Raw genomic sequence first — 19,837 nt, 5'->3', positions numbered from 1 at the left:
TTCACGAGGGCGAACGTTGTGAACTTTTTCGCCTTGATTAAGGATCAATCGAATATTGCAATTAGGAAAGTTAGAAACCAACATATGAGTTTTCTGTTCAAAATTGAAATTTAACTTTTACCATTATGTGATGATGATATTAATGTTTTGTAGTAAATGCTATCATCGTTTCCCCAGCTCAATTACATTTGCCTACCACCTACTTACATTACCCACTACTGATTGTCTTACCTTTATTCCATAAAAAAGATCTTAAAAAGGTAAGGAAAAGAAAAGTTTAAACTCCAAACTAAATAAGATGTTCTATTTATAAAGTTGATGCTTAGAAGGAAGTAATGAAAAACAAAATATTTTGCAATTTATTTTCAACTTCCAAGTCTAATGAGCTTCAGCCTTTGGTACGCATGCACAGATGATGGGATGAAAGTTTAGAATAATATTTTAATTCTAATTATCCAAGATCCTACTCTAACTACTCACAATCTACAAATTGGGGAAATAATTTCTGACCAATTTTCATTTCTCTAATGTTAGAGGCTACTACTTATTGCCATTCTATCGAATAAGAAAGAGAAGGTGTGCCAAGTTAAAATACAAGTCAGCAAAGTAATATTGCTTGTGCTGGCTTATTCGGGTTCGAGTTCCCCTCAGAGATACGAATTGTGATGGCTCAATTCTATGCTGTAAAGGAAATTCATGAATTTGGATGGATGGAAGGGGAATTTCGCCAGGTGTAAAAATTCTCCAAGCGAAAAGAGAAAACGAATTTGCTGAAATGAAATAGGACCTCGAAGCATTTCTTTTCCACTTTTCTATTTCAAATCAAATCAATCTTGGAAGATGTATGTTCGCACTCTGTATTTATCTTCTAAGCGGAAAGCAGGAGGGTCTATGTAGACAGTCGCATGTTGTATTGGAATGAAATCCCAGAATTAGATCTACAGGCTACAGCACGGTCGATCCTTGGTCATCTTGGCATTTCAAAGTAAATAGATTTAATTTGTGATTGAGACTTTAGCTCAGGATTTTTGCCAAAAAATAGTTTCGTCTTCACTCATAATCTAGTATAAATTTAACTTTGAAAATATGTATTCTTAAAGCACCTACATACATTGCCATGAGATCATGTGAGTGCTATGATCCGCATAGTCACATCATTCGAATGTTACATACATACGTCTTGTAAAAATTTCGAGTGAGTGTAAAAATTCACTCTATTCACAACGAGTAAATGAGATTTCTTTCAACTCTGTCAACTCCCATCTACAGAAAAGGTTTTTATAATATAATATGGACGAGAAATAAAAAAATGTCCTTAGCACACTGAAAGTATATGCTCCAAAGTACTGAAATTTGTTGGTTCGCCATTTGAGTCACACTAATATTGGAGGAAAAAGCGCCACTGCTTTAAATATACGTACACATGAGGAATGAAAAGGAATCTTGTTCACTATTCAATTTGGGGGATGGATCATGATCACACGAAAAAGATGGATAAAAATTGTTGAATGCATTATCTGTATCAAGGATTTCTGAAAAAGTGGTATTTCGTCCTTTCTCGGTAGTATGGAAGTCTCAAAGTTCTAAATAAACAGCAAGAAAAGGTTCCAAATTCTTGAACATGAATATGGACTTTCATTTTTGCAATTTCCTGATTCAATATGATCGCAATACTATATAAACGTATCTAAAAGTATGTGCATATGTACATAGCTTCATAGCCACATATTTATGTAAGTATGCAGGATTGTACGCAGGTTCCATATGAAAAGCGTTTTTTATGAATATTATTTGTTGACAGACAAACAAAAATTTGAGCTTTAATATTCCAGAATCTGACAATTGTGGTCAAGATAAGGGCCCAGAGCTGAATATACTTATATTTCCCAATGTTTAAATTTTGAATTGGAAATCATGTTGTTGTTCGAGTGAGTGAGTGAGTGACGTGTCGGGACAATTCTTGGTCTTGTTTCGCACTTCTCACAAAACACACGATATTTCTTTGGTTTGTGTGAGATGTTATTTTGTGAGAGGGTGGTGGTGCTGGGAGTGGATGATGACAAACAGAGGCAATATCCGGAGAGACCACTCTGCCAATTTCCTCTCTCTCTCTTCTTTTTCTGATTTCCTAATCCGTACTAACAATGATACACAACGGACGCACTGGTCTCCTTTCACTTGAGAAAACACAACCTGTCTCGTCTTCTCCTCTCACGAGTGACTTGTGGTGAATACGATGATTCGAAATAGTGCCGGATAGACACGACATGGATGTGATTTTTCTGCTCTCTTCTCAATCACCGTCTTGTCCATTTTGAGTGAAGTTGAAATCAAAAATCTCAAACTTCACCATGCAGCGTCTAGACATATGTGTGCTTTTGTATAGCGATGCCTATGCTGCTTTGCACCAAGAGAAGCCATTGATCTAAAAAGCTGGGGCAGCGGGATGGAAGCCTCTCAATAATATTTCGAATTTCCATTCAAACCAAATCTGTTCCGAATTTGTACTTGGATCTATCAACTTTTTCTCTCGAATAATCTCGGAAGACCCATTTGTGTTGCTCACTCAACCCGCACCCACTAGCTCAATCTATTCACACCATGACTTTCGACGTAAACTTTCGAGAGCACGATCACCAACTGGAGTGAAAGTCCGCTTAGCCATCGGCCTTGATTTTTCAAATTTCGAAGGATGAACAGAGCAATAAACGAGAGAGAAATGAAAAAAGTGTGAAATTGTTCGTATAGAAAATATGCTCAAATGCATGATTTGGCCGAGAAGAACCCTCCAGATGAGAGGGGACGAGCGTATAGTGCGGAGGAGGCGGTGGTGATGGTGGTGACGTGGTGAAAGTTGTTCTCTAAATGTTGGCACATGTTTGCTTGCTGCTTGGAGCTCAGTGTTCAAGTCGGCTTGGATGATGGTAATGCAGACCAGCTGCCACCATGACCAATCATCAACAACACACACCTCACATATGACACATGACTTGGCGCTTTCTCTCTTCGCATATTACCATGCACTGGTCAAGTCGTAAGAAATACAAATGAATCCACTACGACGACACTATGTGCTTTCACCCCCCGGTTCGAAACCTGACAGAATGTTGGACCATAGTATATTGCTCCTATTGCTTCCAATTCTACTTTCCTGCATTTTCTTGACTGTCGTCGACAACTCGAACTAATACATAAATGTAATGAAAGTCGCCTGTTAGTGGCGATGCACAGGAAAATTTGGCATGTCTTGCACATATCGCACACGGAGGAAGGAATTTCCTACTGTGCTGTGGACGGATTGCATTTATTTAATTCATTATATGCATTCAGAGGAGATTTCTACTCCAAACTGAGCTAACTGGGCTGGAGAGAGGATCGTAATTGAAGTTGGAAGGATGGACATGGACAGAGAGAGAAAGCGAGATGACAAAAAGTGTCGCAGAGTGTCGAACATTTGTGGAATCCAAATCCTTCTGAGGAAAGGAGGAGACTGATCGAAATTAAATCCATGCACATCAGCCCCTCAATGAGCCTCATCTAAGCCAAGGACTTTCTCCTGGAATTTATTATCTCTTTCACTCTGTGCCCGTCTCTTTGTGGCCTATTTACATGCTCATTTGGCAAATGTGAATTCCGCTCCTTTTCACTCATTTCTGCACGTTGACTTCTAAATTTGTAAAGTCACCTCGGCAAAGAACTACTTTTAAATTACTTGTATAAATCCTGTTACGTATAATTTTGCAGCTATCCGATCCTTTCCACTTTTACCTAACGCGTCTATTAACAAATCTTTCTTTTATACTCAACATAAATTGCAATGCAGCTGGAAAAGACATATGTACATCTACATGTGTACATCTTTCGACGATTTACTTACTTCAGAATTTTAGAGGAGAGAATTTATTTCGTCGAGGTTTTGCCCCAAGCATTTATCCGATTAATGCTATCGAATGATTGAGAAACTACGTATAATTGTATAATAACAAACATAATTATACAGTATAATTGTACAGCGTTAATTAATAGAGAGCCAGTCTACATAACTGATTCTCTTCAGCGTTGAAAGGTAGAATGATAAAAGGATGATTTAGATTGTACGTACGAGGACCTTGTTATACGTGGTTATGCGATCTCTTTAATTTGCAATCCACAAAATACCGTGGTTGGAAGTAGGATCGTGACTTGTAATTTATCGAAACTGCATTGAATTGGATCATTACGAATTGCAACTGCTCAGACTCTAGAATTAGGCAGAAAATGACCCGAATCATGACTCAGGAAATGGAGCCACTGTCATTAGTTTCAAACGAGGTGTAGCTGGCAGAGGCTGTTCAGTTCCACAAGAAATGAAACATCAAAGGCAATATAAAACGTGTCAGAAAATTAACCCACATTCTTTGTAGAACTACATCGTACTTAAATTGAGATGGAGATGAAGTTCTCTTTGATCTCCTTCCCGTTTACATCATCTTTGAACCAACTCCTCTCTAACGCCAACGACGATTGGTCGTGTTATTGTCCACCAACAACACACTCGACGATGCAAACCACTCAGTCCAAGCACCACGACCCACCACCACCTCAAACAAGGAGCAATCCTGTATTAAAATCGAATTAGAGTTATTACGCCTTCTCACAAAGCGCTCGAAAGGCGGCCCCAAGTTCTGCACATTCTGACATTATGCATATAGGTAAAGAGAGCATGTGCAGCTATAGAGTCATGATCTCGCAGCCCTCGCCACCACATTCTTCTTGTTGATGAAAGCAAAATAACCGTGAAAAGGGAATAATAATCATAATAATAGCAATAATAATTTTAATGCAATGGGAATGACAATGGAAGTATAACGCAGAATGTGGAGGCGAATTTTATGGTTCTTCTAGATATTCCTTGGTGAAGAAAGGAATTCTCCCATTTTCGTTCAATATAGCTCAGTTACGCCATTAAATTTGATGATGACCCTGTCCGTCCGTCGGCTGGAGACACGGACGGAGCCCACTAATAAAGCCCGTCGTGTTCATCTCTAAGACCTTGCCACCACTTTTTCCATTCTCACGAGAACACCTCCTCCATGAGAAATTATTCATGGCACGTGATGCTGACACTGATAATTTCTCTATTGTGCTATTTGCATAACCCTTACACTTTCCTACTAGGAATTTAAAGTTGACGTGAATATTTAGGTAGTCACTAATCATTCACTTGTGAGTTCAATTAGGGCACGGCCAACCAGTCATTTGTCGTATTGTGCACTCCTTCAGCACAAAAATTGCGTTGCCATAAAATTATAAACGATTCTGTTCATATTTCCATAATATTACGTATCTGTTTATTTTAAACAATTGCTAAACTAAAGGCTAAAATGATATTTGATTGCAGGTCTCGTGGATTCGCCGAAAGGATTACCACCTACTCACGGTTGGGCTTCAAACCTACTCGAGCGATGACAGATTTCAAGCAATCCATTCCCAGAGTCCAGATGTAAGTTTTGACATGGTTTTGACTCCTTCTCCTCTTGCATGCATGCGAAACGTTGCTCTGTAATTAAACAAAAAACCGTGTAATCGAATAAATTGAACCCACGTCCCACTTATTCTCACTCCAGAGAGTCGGCAAGAAAGTGATGCTGACAATGAGTAAACGCCCGTGTTTTCCCTTGGCCTATATCAACGTTGACTTGCACACGGCGTCTTGCAGAGCTATAACGAACCTTTTTGCATTCCATGATAATCCCAGCTTTTTATTATACATTCTTAGCGCGTAAGAAGCACCAGGTTGTATTATTTAGAGTAAGACTTGCAGATATATTGTTGTGTCTACAATATTTCGAAAAAATACACGCGCTGAATCTCTACTACTTTAAAGTTCGAGTCGGAAATAACGAATTCTTTTGAAAAATCACGAGTAGTCATTTTACCAATTCTATGCTAAGCCACCATGAAGAACAAGCAACCAGTTTGTCTTGGCAGAGGATATATCACTTTCAAAGAGAAAATTCCAACTCTCTACCCACCAATCTACCCTCTCTCTCTTCCTTTGGAAAATTTTAGCAAGTTGGATGGGCAAAGAGCTTGATCTACTTTTTCAAGAAAAAAGTTTTGCCTCCTCACTTTTTCGTGTATATACAGTTTGTATGTATGGCAAGGCATGAAACTGTCATCTTTCATTCCCTGTGAATTTTGTTACACTGGGATAATACCCGGATTCGAGGATTCGACTCATTTGCACTTCTTCAGAGAAAATCCTATTCGGCTTTTCTTTTCCTGTTTTATCACAAACTCGTCGTCCCAGCCAAGATCTTACTGAATTCAGAGTTTAGTTACTGAAAGAAAGGATTAAGTTGCAGCTGCACAAAAATCTGAACCCGACAATTTTTCCGTCCTGTGCGTAACACCAGAAAACGGCATTCTTAGAAAGTGGGAAATGCGACACAGACTCCAATTTTATTTCTTTCAAGTTCTCACTCCTCAAAGTATTTTCACCTTGAAAAGATAATTGGCACAAAAAAAATCAATGCAATTAAGTCATCTAGGGTCAAATATGTAATGCATGTGTCTGTTGAATTTAAAGCTAAGCACAGATAAACTTTGTTTTTCGCAGGGATTTCAACGAGGATTTACAAATATTTATTTAAACCTCACTCGTTTGTGTTCTTCCGATTTGAAAGCATGTTCAAAAGGGTTCCTTATACTGTAAAGTTTGAAATTAAGTTGGACAAACAGTATTCGAATAAGGCAAAGTTAATAAAGAGTATGCAAATGTGATTTCTCGTTAACAACAGGAAGACTGGCTGACTCCAAATTCTCTGCAGAATTGTACTTCTTGTATGTATGAATGTACAGTGCCTTGTTCACTGTCGATTGTTGTAGACGTGGAAGAAGAAAGTCGACGTCGCTCTAGTTTGTTCTCCAAACAAGAGCAAGTTATGTAATTTGAGAATTTCAGGCAGACTGCTACCACAAAATAGAATGTGGCGATGAACTGAATGTGACAAGAAATAATCAAATGCGCCTTGACAAACCTCTGGGCCATATTGGTTTCGTGGGTTTTGCAGTCAGGGTCCGAAGAATAGGGAAACTGAAATAAAGTAATTGTTCGACAAACTCAGCCAGAAACAAATAAGTTGCGCCTCTGATGGTTTTCAAGACGCGGAGAATTCGGCTGGATTCAGCTACCATGCACTGCACAGAGCATGGCAGGGTGTAAATTAAATGTGACATGGATGGAATTGCGAGAACCTGAGGTTGACTTATTGCTAAGTTGGTTGTTGTTCCTAGTACAAACCTATGTAGCTCAAGATTGTTTTGCTTTCCATTGGATTTCTCTGTATGTACAACATCAATATATTTAGGAACCACAGGGACCTTTTGAATTGTTTAGTCACTCCTGTTCTTTTTGTTCCTGCTGGAATTGACTAAAGTTGCGGATTTTTTGTCACTAGGCAAAACTAGATACAAATACTTTGTCCTGCCAAAAACATAGGATTGCATTGACCTAGAAATTGCGCTACATGGCGAATGTCTATTACATAATAACTATATCCAACATAGAGGCGTATTATTTACGTTAAAGCATTAACTTATAATTTTAAGTGCCTTAGAAGTTAGAAACCACATAAAACTGATTATTACCCACGAGTACTACGATGTTATATCAGTATTTGGATAACATAATTTTCTTCAAACTACTCATGAGCAAGAGTTTTTTATATTGTCAATTTTTGTTAAAAACCCACCTCATTCCACCTATGGGAATGCCACCAATCTGAACCAGGGCCCGTTTAAGGGTCAGGCGGCCTAGGCAACTGCCTAGGGCGCCAAATTGTCAGGGGCGCCGTGAGGCGCCCGGCTGTGTACTAGATAAAAACGACAAATTCGAAAATTGGTAAATGATTTTCTTAAATCCGTTCAGAATGAGTTGTCAGTAGAAAAACATATAAATAATGCTGTGAAACGATCTATGAGGACCATTTGACAAACTTTGCAGCTCTACTTTATTTAACATAGTTTTGGGCAAATAAATTTTGCCCTCAACAGGCAGGCCCAGAATTTTGGTAGGGGTAATTGCTCAGGGCGGAAAATTCTGAGGGCGCCCCTTGGCAAAAGTTTCTTATTCGTGTACAAACAAATTAATTGATGTTAACGAAATTGGTTTAAATTTGGAAATTGTAAAAACAATTTTATAAGTACTAATCTCAACTTGAGATTCTCCAGTTCGAATCTTAATTCTTGCCTTCAAAGTGATTCGGAGCACATATACAATACATACATATGTAATTTAAATCATCGCGTTCCTAGAGGGCCCCAGGGAGGGGTAAGGGCAAAGGGCGCAAGAGGGCGTCGCGGATAAAACATGGTATATTAAGTATTTACTTTATTAATATTTTTAATATCATGGACATAATTTCTACAATTTAGTTAACCCCTCCACCCCAAAAAATCTTGCAAGAACACTTCGAAGCCACAGAGAAGGCCCCAGACGTCGGGTTTTATAGAAGGCTTTTCGAACAATATCTTTGGGTTTAAGCGTGATACGAAAATGAATCTCTTTCTTCGAAAGTTGAGGTGCCAAAATTCAAATAAATTTTCTCAAACGCATGCGTTTCCTCAAACATATACAAGGCAGATCTACATGGGACCAATCTAACAATAAGTTTGTTTACTACAAGATATAAGCATATTAACGTATTTTCCAAAATGCGCTAATTTTAAGCTGCCTTCCAAGCAAAACCTCGAGTTATGAAGAACCTGAACTTTTCGAACCTTAGTGCGAAGTCAAAAATTCGAAAACATGATTCTATGAAAGACTTACTTGAATTATTAAAAATCCAACTATCGCGTAATTTTAATTTTAAGATTTTATATCACGTTCTGACGTTAGTACAAACTACCGTAAAATCTAAAAATTTCATACAATATTTCAGGTGGATTTCTAATAAATCAAGTATTCCGATGGATCATGTTTCATAATATTTTAATTGACGCTAAAATTTTAGAAGTTCCATGGATTTTAAGGACCCGAGCTTTTATCTGGCATTCAGTTAGACTTAGAGCCTTGTGCACAAATTTGTACATTTATGCGAAATTTATGAAACAAAAATATTACAGGTAGGTTTTGTTTAAGGTGAACAAAATAAAATTGGTCTCATTCAAAAATTAATTTGAAGTTTAAAAGATATGTAGTATGAATCATCGGATTTCCTAGGAGATTTGCTAGTCAACATCAAAAAATTAATTTTTACAAAACTTGCAGATATGATTACGACTGTTTTTTAACCTACCTAGTACTCACAAAAGAACTGTTACAAGATTTTCCGGGTAAATTAAGCAGGCTAGACAATTTTTTAGAGAGTTGTAATATTTCTTTATTGAAATCTCCAAACAATCTGTCAGAAACTATGTTTCAAAAATTTGTGCGACCCAAGGCCATTCTACCAAATTATAGAATGGCGAAGACGATATATTGCTATTTTAAAAATGTTGCTATAAATAGTATTTTTAGCAACATTTCGGTAAACAAGAAAATCCCCATTTCTTCAATTGCTGAGTAAAAATCGGAACTGAACGCAAGATGACAGACAGTACTTTAAAACGGCCCCCTGACACTGGAAGTGTTAATGGGTGAAACAAAAGTGGAAGGGAACAGTCAAAGAGCTCATAAAAAATCATGAAGTTAATGAAGACTTGAATTCGTCCGAATTCATGCCGGACCATAAGGAAAATTTCCCCACAAATAAACGGTTTAAGAAAAACTATTTCCCTGGCCCTGAAACTAAACATTGGACATAAGTCTTTAAGATGTGAGGAGATGTATCTGCTAACCGCACTAGTAAAAAAAGACCTACAAGAAGGCAGGCGCTGATCATGCGGCACTCGCTTGAAAAATTAAAATAAATATTTTGAAAAGATAAGCCAACTTTAACCATTGATGCGATATAAAATAAGCAAAAGCACTGTGTCAACACATTGCCAGTTTGTATTGTTCAAAAAATTTCAAAAATAATAATTGGCCCATCCACCATCCTGCTTCTGGGATTTTTTATTTGGATGTCGTCGGAAAAGTGATTTTTCTTCCTCTGAGAGTGAAATTTCGTCAAAAAATATTTTTGAAGTTATCGAGCAAATTGGGTTACGGATGAACCACACTCTATTCAAAAATATCCACTAGACCTTTAACTACGGCTCAGGTCCTACTTATGAAGCCAAAATATCAGATAAGTGGTTGAAATAAAAAATTCCTGCCTCCATTTTAGAGAGAATAAAATTCATCATCACCGAAACCTCAACTTTCTGGAATACGATATATGTATGATCGAAACTGAAGCTAGATACATGTGCAAAAACACAGGTTTGGACTCCGAAAAAAAATCTGTCGTCTAGAAATACCACCAATATCCCGTGGAACGCTTGTAGCCGTACAGCAATCGCGAAGTGGAAACGAAGACTCTGGGCTCGTGTCGTCTTAAGCATGTCAACGCGTCGGTACAGTCCATCTACTTGTATGCTGCCCCTGTGTGGTTACATGGGAGGAAAAATGTTGATGTAGTTGATCGAATTATAAAAGCATGTGCTCACTTTATATTTTGAAAATCTAAATATGATTCAATATCTGACAAGATCAATGGAATTGAGTGGTTAACAGCGAAAAATGCTTGCATTTTGAAATGTGCAAACTTGCATGCAAAATGGTTACGGGTGCTGGGCCAACTTTGTTCAATAATTACATATGTGAAACTAATATTAGCTTATCAACTAGAAATATGACATATAATGAACCAAGCCTCAAATATAACAGTACATTTGGTAAAAAATCATTTTTATATAGGGCCTCAAAAGTATGGTCCAATCTACCTGAGCCTATTGTACAGTCTAGTAGAGTGGTCAGCTTCCAAGTATTAAAACAACTTGTAAAGAAACATTTTGTCAACAATCAATGTGATGATAGACTGAGAGTGATATTTGAATTAATTGATGCATATGAATTTGACATAATACACTGCGACCGGTAAAACAAGGACACCTAACATTTTTTCCAATTTCTTAAAGGCCCTTCGGAATGTATAGCTGTTTCTTTCGCCATTAAGTACTACAGTTCCTAGTAGTCTTGTCACAAAATTTCGTTAACATTGGTTCAGAGGTGTTCAAATTATTTAAGAATATGTCAAAATCAGGTGACCAGTAAAACAAGGACACCATACAATAAATTATTTGTTTTTGATGGACTTAATTAGAATTTGATTCAACTTGTTAAGAAATTAAATTGCCAGTATATTTGGGATATTTTGGTCAATATATGACGTAAATTAACTCTTTTGTTCTGTCGATTTCACATAGTGAGGGGCAAATTCCCGTACTTGTTGCAGAGGGGCAGGGTAGAAGCTCAATGTGCTTTACGGCGGAGTATTTCCAAAACGAACAATCACCTAAGTGTCCGCCGACCCACCGTAACAAGTTTTAAGGTCAAGGGGGACACTTTCGGTAGAACAAGGAAGCGAGGACGCACGCCTAAAACGATACAAATGTAAAAATTCAACATTCTCCGTCGCTCTAGCGACCCCTGTGTAACGATTATCCAGATTTAAGCGGAGTTCCAGCTTCCTATTTCAACATCTGACACTACTCAAGTCATGTCTGCTTGCCCCAACCTCAGCAAGAGGAAAATCAAGACGAAACCGGTGCGTCCCCAGAAGCAAAAAGATGCTCAATTTCAATGGCGGAAAGAACGAATGACGTGGACTTCTAAGAGGGATCACACCGTTTTTAACGACGAGAAAAGGGTTATGTGAGCCTTTTCTGTAATAATATGTAATAATAATGTAATGTAATAATGTAATGTAATAATGTAATAATAATGTAATAATATGTAACCATATTTGCTTTCCTGAAGATGTAATGTCCCACTTGTGGGGTATCTCATTGTAATAAATTATTATTATTATTATGAGATTAAACTTTTGAAAGGTGTATAATGTTTCGTATATAGAATCTCATTGGCTTTTCAGTGATGTAGTTATTTTTTCAAAATTCGACAAACTGTGATTGCTACATTGAATTTTTCTTGTAACAGTTCTTTTGCTAGCACTGGGTATTTAAAAGAAAACATCTGAATATTTCAATAAAAAGCGAAAAATAGAGTCGCACGGGCATTTCTCATTATGTAATATAATCTTTACAACGATATCGACATAAAATTTATAAAAATTAAAATCTGCGGAAAAATTAGCTCCTTCGAAAAAATTAAATCGACTTGAAGATGGCAAGTAAACCATTTAAAATATATACTGCTTGAACAATTAATTGGATCACCCCGGTGCCGTCGCGATCCAATATCGGGCGCTGGTGCGATGGTCAGAATTTATAAAATACTTCGGGTCAATTTTAAAAATTTGGAACACGGAGGAATCAAAGTCCACCTCTATTCTTTTTCCTCAAATTAATCTTCACTCGTATTTCATAATTATAAAACGCATTTATGTATTACGGTATACAACATAGATTCACCTTTAATTTCGCGAATCATGGAATATGTCATTTGCGCACTAATTAATATTTCTGCAGCTATTCCCATGCAAATTATAATTTGCACTTACAGCTCAAATATTGGATTTAATTAAAAATAGTGTGCATAACCTAAAGGAGAAATAATAATAAATAACCCTTAATAAACGTTTAAAATATATGAGAAGTGCCGCTGAATCTAATAATAGCCGATGGTTAACAAAGGAATTTTCTCACGAGGAATTTCTGCATAGGGGCGCCAGAAAAATTTTGCCTAGGGCGCAAATATGTCCAGCCCGGGCCCTGATCTGAACAGACAAGAACTTTAGTGTATCCTACTGAAAAAATACTAAGCATACAAAAGTGGCATTCTTTATTGTGGAAATTAAAGCACGAGATATGCCACTTGCATGTTCAATCTCTTGATGGGAAACGAATGCATTGAGGCACATATGCAGCTACAGATATACACAATCATCGGTATATGAACAATGTTCACTGCGATTATCAAAATGATTTCAAGTTGTGCATACAAAGCGTCTAATTTCCTAGTCTTGTTGCTTCGTTCTCTATTAGTAAACGGTACTTGGCCCTGAAAAATTGAAATGGCAATATCCAGTGGCTTAGTAGAGTACTCACAGATAATGAACACGGGGAAATAGTATGCAGTCAAGAGAAACTGTTATTATTGTTATTTATGACTGAACACAGATCTAAAATGTGCACATTCATCGATAGATTGGGTGGTTCATTATTTGAATAACTTCAAAAAATTTATTTCAGGATCAAAATTTTTATTTTTGATAAGCAAATCATCTGCAATCTCTGCCTGCTTAGAAATAAACATCCCTTTCTAACCAATATTATTTGACACTTTATCATTCTATACATGTTGCGACCAATGAATTGTTTCCAACACAAATTTTCATTTTTGAAGAAATTAAATTTTACTTATTATGTACTGACAAAATTTTGTGAATGGACCGTTGCTAAGTTGGAGGATTGAGATGACCCCCTAGGTCAAATCCGGACCAAGTGATCTCACACCCTCCAGTGGGGTGTCAATCGATCGGTCTAGATAATACGATCAGTTTGGTATATTATAAAATTTTGTGAGATAAGAATTGGCTTCGAAATTCCTGAAAAACGTATATTTTGGAGATATTCTTCAAAATAAACATTTTAATTTTCGAAATAGTACACTCGAGATTTTTAGCTTAAAAAATCAAGCTAAAAATTAGGATGATTTCATCCTCAGGAATTAAATCTCTTTGTCTGCCTATTCAAAAGTTATTCAAGGTTAAAGTCGTTGGGGCAAACCAAAGGACTTTTGCCCCAACGATTAAAAAATGAAAATTTTCTAAAAAATAATCCATTTGTCGCAACCGTATGGGGCACCACCCCATAGAAACGATGTCAGTTAATCGTGCTTTCTAACAATCCTTTTTTCTTAGGTGAGGCATAGTAACGATGACCACATGAAAAAATGCATGGTTACGGCGAAGCCTTAGTATGCGAACAGACCCCCTCCCAAAGTTCCACTCAAGTTTGTGACAAAACGGCTAATTGTATCAAAATGGTGTAAAGGGCAATCGTGCAGACCTTGCTGGGTAGATGATGCCCGTCAATAAGAGGGGCATGCCAATCTTATTTCAACGCATTTAAAATTGATTTTAAACTTTCAAATGACTGGCAAATTCACTTTTACCATGCAATGATAGTGTCAAGCCTGATATTAAATGTGCGGAAATCTATAACGCATCATTTAAAACAAACCCGAGCGAAATCGGATAAGGAATGAGAGACTTTTCTTGGTTGTATATGCAGCCAGTTAATTATAATGGGTCTTCAGTACTTATAATAAATCCAAGTTTCTATTAGCAACCAGCACAAAAGAAGCATGATCTGTATGCAAACCTTTATGTTCATTTATGCACTTTTAGAAATCCAGTATTAAAATGTACCAAGCGGTATTCAGAAATGCCTAGCAAGACGGCATTGATAAGTAAAACTGTGCGGTAATAGGTCGATATTAAAGCCTTACTATATCGGTAGCAAATCTTACCCACATAATTTTACTATTACCGATAAGCAGTAGCAACCACTGAGAATTTAATTACAGATTGCTAAAAGTGTGTGTATGTATATATGATGTTGATGCATTTCTTTACTATGAGTCCACGGGTGACTGGGGAATTTAATTTGGTATGTCACGTATCCACACCCACTGGGGATTTAATTTGGTATCTATTATTGGGGACAACTTAAAGAGACTTAAAAACAAAAAATAAACTAATTCTTAAAAAAAAGACTTAGGTGAGGCTTGCTTAAAAGGAGAAAACAAGCTGTTATCATCGTGTACTAGAATAATGTGCTAAATCAATGTTCATCTCACCATTTATAATTTTCGGTAAATAGAACAGCAAAGTGCATGCGTTTGGGACCACTTGCCTCGCCGTGGGCCGTTTTATGATACAAAGAATTCAAATAATTTAATAATTTATTAGTATTCAGATAATTTGTTACTCACATGCGGCAAATATGTCGTATGTAACGATACAAAATTTTTGGTTAACTTTGTTATCCATAATCGATTGCTGATAAAATTTACCAAGCGTATAGGTTAAATTCCAATGCACAATATTACATACAATTGCAGAACATGAATTTTAAAAATCTAGACCAATTCTAGAAATATATATTTCTAGAATTGGTCTAGATTCAAAGATTAAAAATTCATAAATTAACAAAGTTTAATTACAGCAAAATTTTAATATTCACGTAAGATGGCATATTTATATTCTACAATCAATCACGGCCCACGGCGAGGCAAATGGTCCCAAACGCATACACTTTGCTGTTCTATTTACCGAAAATTATAAATCGTGAGATGAACATTGATTTAGCACATTATTCTAGTACACGATGATAACAGCTTGTTTTCTCCTTTTAAGCAAGCCTCACCTAAGTCTTTTTTTTAAGAATTAGTTTATTCAATATGAAAGTAACATGACAATAAATATAACTGTGGACTGTGCGTGTGTACCGTAAATGCCCATGAATAGTGTCACTAGATAGTTGAGAGATTTAATGCGGCCAAGCCACGGACACACACGCCTCTTGACCAGGACCTGAGATGAAAGTTTGGAATCCGAAATTATTAACTCAGGGACACCGTTTGTTGCCTAAAGTGGAAACGGATAAAATTAATGAGACTGCCAACGAAAACTCTCACTTTATGAAAATATGGCCACCATGAAGCTTTTAACACCATCCCACCGACAACGGAATCGGAAACCAAAGTCTCTCCTTTAATCTTGGACTTGCTCATGTCTTAAACTAACTTTTTGTTCGCAGAAAGTATGAACTGGCCAAGCAAAGCCATATTGCGCCTCCCACAACGTAGAGCCTAAATTTCAGATGGCCATCATGTATTTTCCGTCCGTGGAAATTTTCCAACAGACGTCTACTTACTGTGCCCTAGAAAGGAAGTTGGTTCACTTGGTTCCAACCACCGGCATGAAGACTCTAAATGTCTTTCAATGTTTTAAAAGAGAAGACAAAAGCAGATTTGGGATGAGAACCAAGAAGAAAGTCACGAGTAGCAGATCAGGAAATCTCGGTTGGTTTGTCCGGATACGTGGACTGACTGAGAACTTTGGGAATCGTAGGGTCTAATAAGTTATGTTGGAATGACGAAAAAGACAAAAAAAACGTTGCTGCCATTGCCACTATCAGCGCTGTTTCACCTCCTTCTAAAATGTGGTATACTGCAACTATCACTTATTTTTGGTAACAGTGTATCATTCGTCATGTTACACAGCTTAGCGCAACAATTTTTAATTGATTTCACATGGTCTCCAAAATAGGTACTTGAAAAACCTAAAGTGCACGTTTGACTTTGCACTTTCTCTGTAACGGCTGAGGTGCCATAACTAATGTGCTGCAAAAGTTGTATCACTTTTGTGCATTAATTTTTATTGCCCATGCAAAATTTCAGCAATTAATTTGAAAAATAACTCTGTATGGATAATTCTATTGAATCTCTGAATGCCTTGTAAGATTGTATGTATGCACAAATATTTATACCTTCATGGTATAAATTTCTACAATTTGATGCAGTTAAGCAGAATCTAATGACTTTCACCTATGTAAGAAAAAAGTCAGACATGACGATTTCATAATTACTGGTTCTGACTATGAGCAGAATCCTTTCTTTAAAAATGAAACATTCAGATGACTTACTTTTGATTGTAAATATAATCAGAAAGAAGTTGTAAAAACAAATCAATTTTTCCATGCTCTTTTTGAAGTTGAAAGTGAAAGCTGTTAACAGTTGCGTTGCATATAGCTGATGCAGTAGTGACATTCCTACATAAAAGCGTCTGATTGTCAACTTTTTCCGTTTTCAGTCAGATTTTATGAAGCCATTTGTGACGGACAGTTGGCTACAGCTAATATCGTCTCGACCCTTTATCTGCGTACCATAAGTTATAAATAGAAACTTTCTTTTCGTTTATCCGCAACTGTAAGGAAAATTGCTGTGAATGTAAATGTTTATGTACGTTGGACCTCCAACATACTTCGTCTTCTTCAATGAGTCAGTCAACGATTTGAGGATGACTACACACACAAGGCACATTGTGTTATTCTATGATGTTGTTGAACTCAAATTCAAACGATATACTGAATCAACATCATTAAATTCAATCGCCCCAACTCGTATTTTTAATGGCTAACAAAACAACTATACGTTATCCGCACTGAACTGGACGATCAGCTTCTCCTTAGCCACCTGGACACTACCGTCGAGATGCGTATGTATCTATGTGCATGCGTACTTCTCAATTTAGGTCATTTCAAGATGCCTGCGGGGTTCATCGATAACTGGAATCAAGTTTGATTGAGAGATGCAATAAAGATAAAATCAAATTGGAGGTCCTCAACTATTTTCTGTCATGTTCTGTGTGCTTTCGGTCCAACGAATCGGAGTGTCACAAAATAAAGATCGCCATCATTTTTGCCACAAGTTTACGAAGGAATATTTTATGTAGTAGAAATTAGTAATTGGTGATATAAATTGTTCCATATCTTCTTAGATGGTTTATTACCTTTTATAAGGAGTACATACATTCGTTAAAAACAATTTGGAGTATTGCTACGGCGCACAAACAAATTCGCGTTGCGCATCTAGATACATATGTATACAGACTTTAATCCCTTTATGTTTTCAAATATCCATACAAACAAATTTCAAAACTAAAGTTTGCTTCAAGTTTCCCATATTTAATTTTTGGATTTCAATAGATTAAGGGTTTCATAATACATCGAAAGTTAAATAGATGTGATACTTTCGCCCATTCAAATCTATAGGATATGAAAAGAGCTTTTAATAACTTCAACGGTCCAATGCCCACGCAGCGTTCAGGAAAGAAAAGTACTCAATCACCATCTTTAAAAAGAAGAGATTATATAAATACATAGTTGTTTTACTTGTGTATATTTCATAACTTACAGAATCGAATCTTGTATTAAAATAATGTGCGTGGGAAACCTAGATGGAAAATGACATAGGACCTTTGCCAGCTAACTTGTTTAGAATTTTAAAGAAAACCTTATTAAAAACTCTACTTTTCGACCTTATAAAGTATATGCACACAAATAGATATATGCTGTCAGTAATATTACCCTGTTTATGATGGCAAAGTTTGAGATTGATTTAAATATTGCTGCAGGCATCGTGGGGTCAACGAAATAATATATTATTCTAACGTTCATGTTGATAATCTGCAAGCTTAACAAAATTGTAGGCTTGGTTGGTACCTAACGATAATACTTCGTAACCAAAACGTCTCTGGGTGTTCCCTCTCAAAAATATGGCCATCAATAATGTGGCCAAAATGGAAATCAGATAGGGACCGTATCGTGTTATCGTGTAGTCGTATCATTATCATCTGCTTTCTTATTACTTGGTTGAATAGAGAGCGTTCTTATAGATGGAAAGTACATTTAGGAGATATAATATTTGCCCCAGCTAGGCTTTTGAATGAAGGATGACGAGGAGAAAGTTTATAGCTTTCTCCATCGTCTCCGCTTTTTCATTCATCGTTCAAGAAAATGGGCCAAGTCAGGGTAAACAGTCGATATAGATTTATCGATAAAGTGATTACACTCGTGGTAGAACAGAGATCTGATTATCAGGAAACACGTTAAAAAATCTGCATGGATTTTCTCTCTTATTATGCTGTACTTTCTACTATGCTACTAGTTACATAGTACTGGAAGGTTAGATGATGTATATAAATGTAATATAAATATGATGCTGTCCAGTGTTCTCATGCAAAAATTAAAGGGTCGTTTATTTTCAATCGGGATTATGCACATTTGGACAAGTGCTCATCAACCAATAATCAGGACACAAGTGAATAAACACTGCAGAGTCACCAGCCCTGCAGCTCCAAATAAGTATCTCGTCAACGAGCGAAGATCAGAGGAGTGGGAGTCGCAAGGAGAAAGCGGCGGTGACTTAGTGCCTTGCCGACGATCTGGAGACAGGGCTGCGTTGGGTGAAGTCAGTTGTGACAAAGCGGAAGGAGAGAGCGGGGCTGTATATTGAAGCGTAACTGGGATTTTCAATTAAGCTCTGTTGCCTAATCAGATAAAATTTGTGTTGGACAACGAAGCTTTAATGTAATGGAACTGTTTGGCAGTGACATTTAATGCTAGATTTGCTCTCCTTTCCGTCTTTCCATTCCCCCATTCATGTGTAAATAATGAAAAACAGCCCTATGCTGGGCCACCCGACACAAAGCGTGGGTAAGCGAGAATGGCGAGACTATATGGGCATTCATATGTACATGCTCCGTAAAATATGATCAACGAGATTAAACTTTGAGGAAATTGGATTAACATACTTAATTTCAGTGTCCGCAGCCAAGGACAATGGTGAAACTTTTGGGTTTTTTGCAGTCCACAGTAAAACTACATATTTGGTAAAATATGTGTATACCACAAAAAAATAATGATTAAACAAATGTTCTGACTTGGGTCCTTATCATTTTTTTAAAGCGTACTTATAATTATAAATGCAGACACTAATTGTAAATACATATGCGTTCAATCTGTAAGAAAAAACGAACCATGTTTTTTTTAGATCATGATTGATGGGAATTTTTCCGAACAAAAGGTGTTGATGTTAATGCTATTTTTTTAGTTTGCAAACTTTTAAATGGAAGGGTTGTGAAACGTATTGTTCAAGTTTCTCGAATTGTTTTTTTCCACAACTCAACTATTGAATGGTTCGGAAGACTTGGAGGCGAAGTACTGAATGGAAGAATTT

At 36.8% G+C, this 19,837-nt stretch overlaps 1 protein-coding gene across 2 annotated transcripts in view; it reads left to right on the top strand.

The window, feature by feature from the left end:
• LOC110843122 overlaps positions 1–19,837 on the top strand; it is a 69,774-nt gene that overhangs the window by 39,577 nt on the left and 10,360 nt on the right. For both annotated transcript variants that reach the window (XM_035857078.1, XM_035857075.1), the window contains exon 4: positions 5,381–5,482. In XM_035857078.1, coding sequence (XP_035712971.1) covers positions 5,381–5,482 — 102 coding nt within the window. The remainder of the gene's footprint in view (positions 1–5,380; positions 5,483–19,837) is intronic.

Source organism: Folsomia candida, unplaced genomic scaffold (assembly GCF_002217175.1).
Source record: "Folsomia candida strain VU population unplaced genomic scaffold, ASM221717v1 Fcan01_Sc001, whole genome shotgun sequence".
Classification (NCBI taxonomy): domain Eukaryota; kingdom Metazoa; phylum Arthropoda; class Collembola; order Entomobryomorpha; family Isotomidae; genus Folsomia; species Folsomia candida.
The sequence above is the reverse complement of the archived record's forward strand: the minus strand, read 5'-3'. Positions and strand labels throughout refer to the sequence as shown.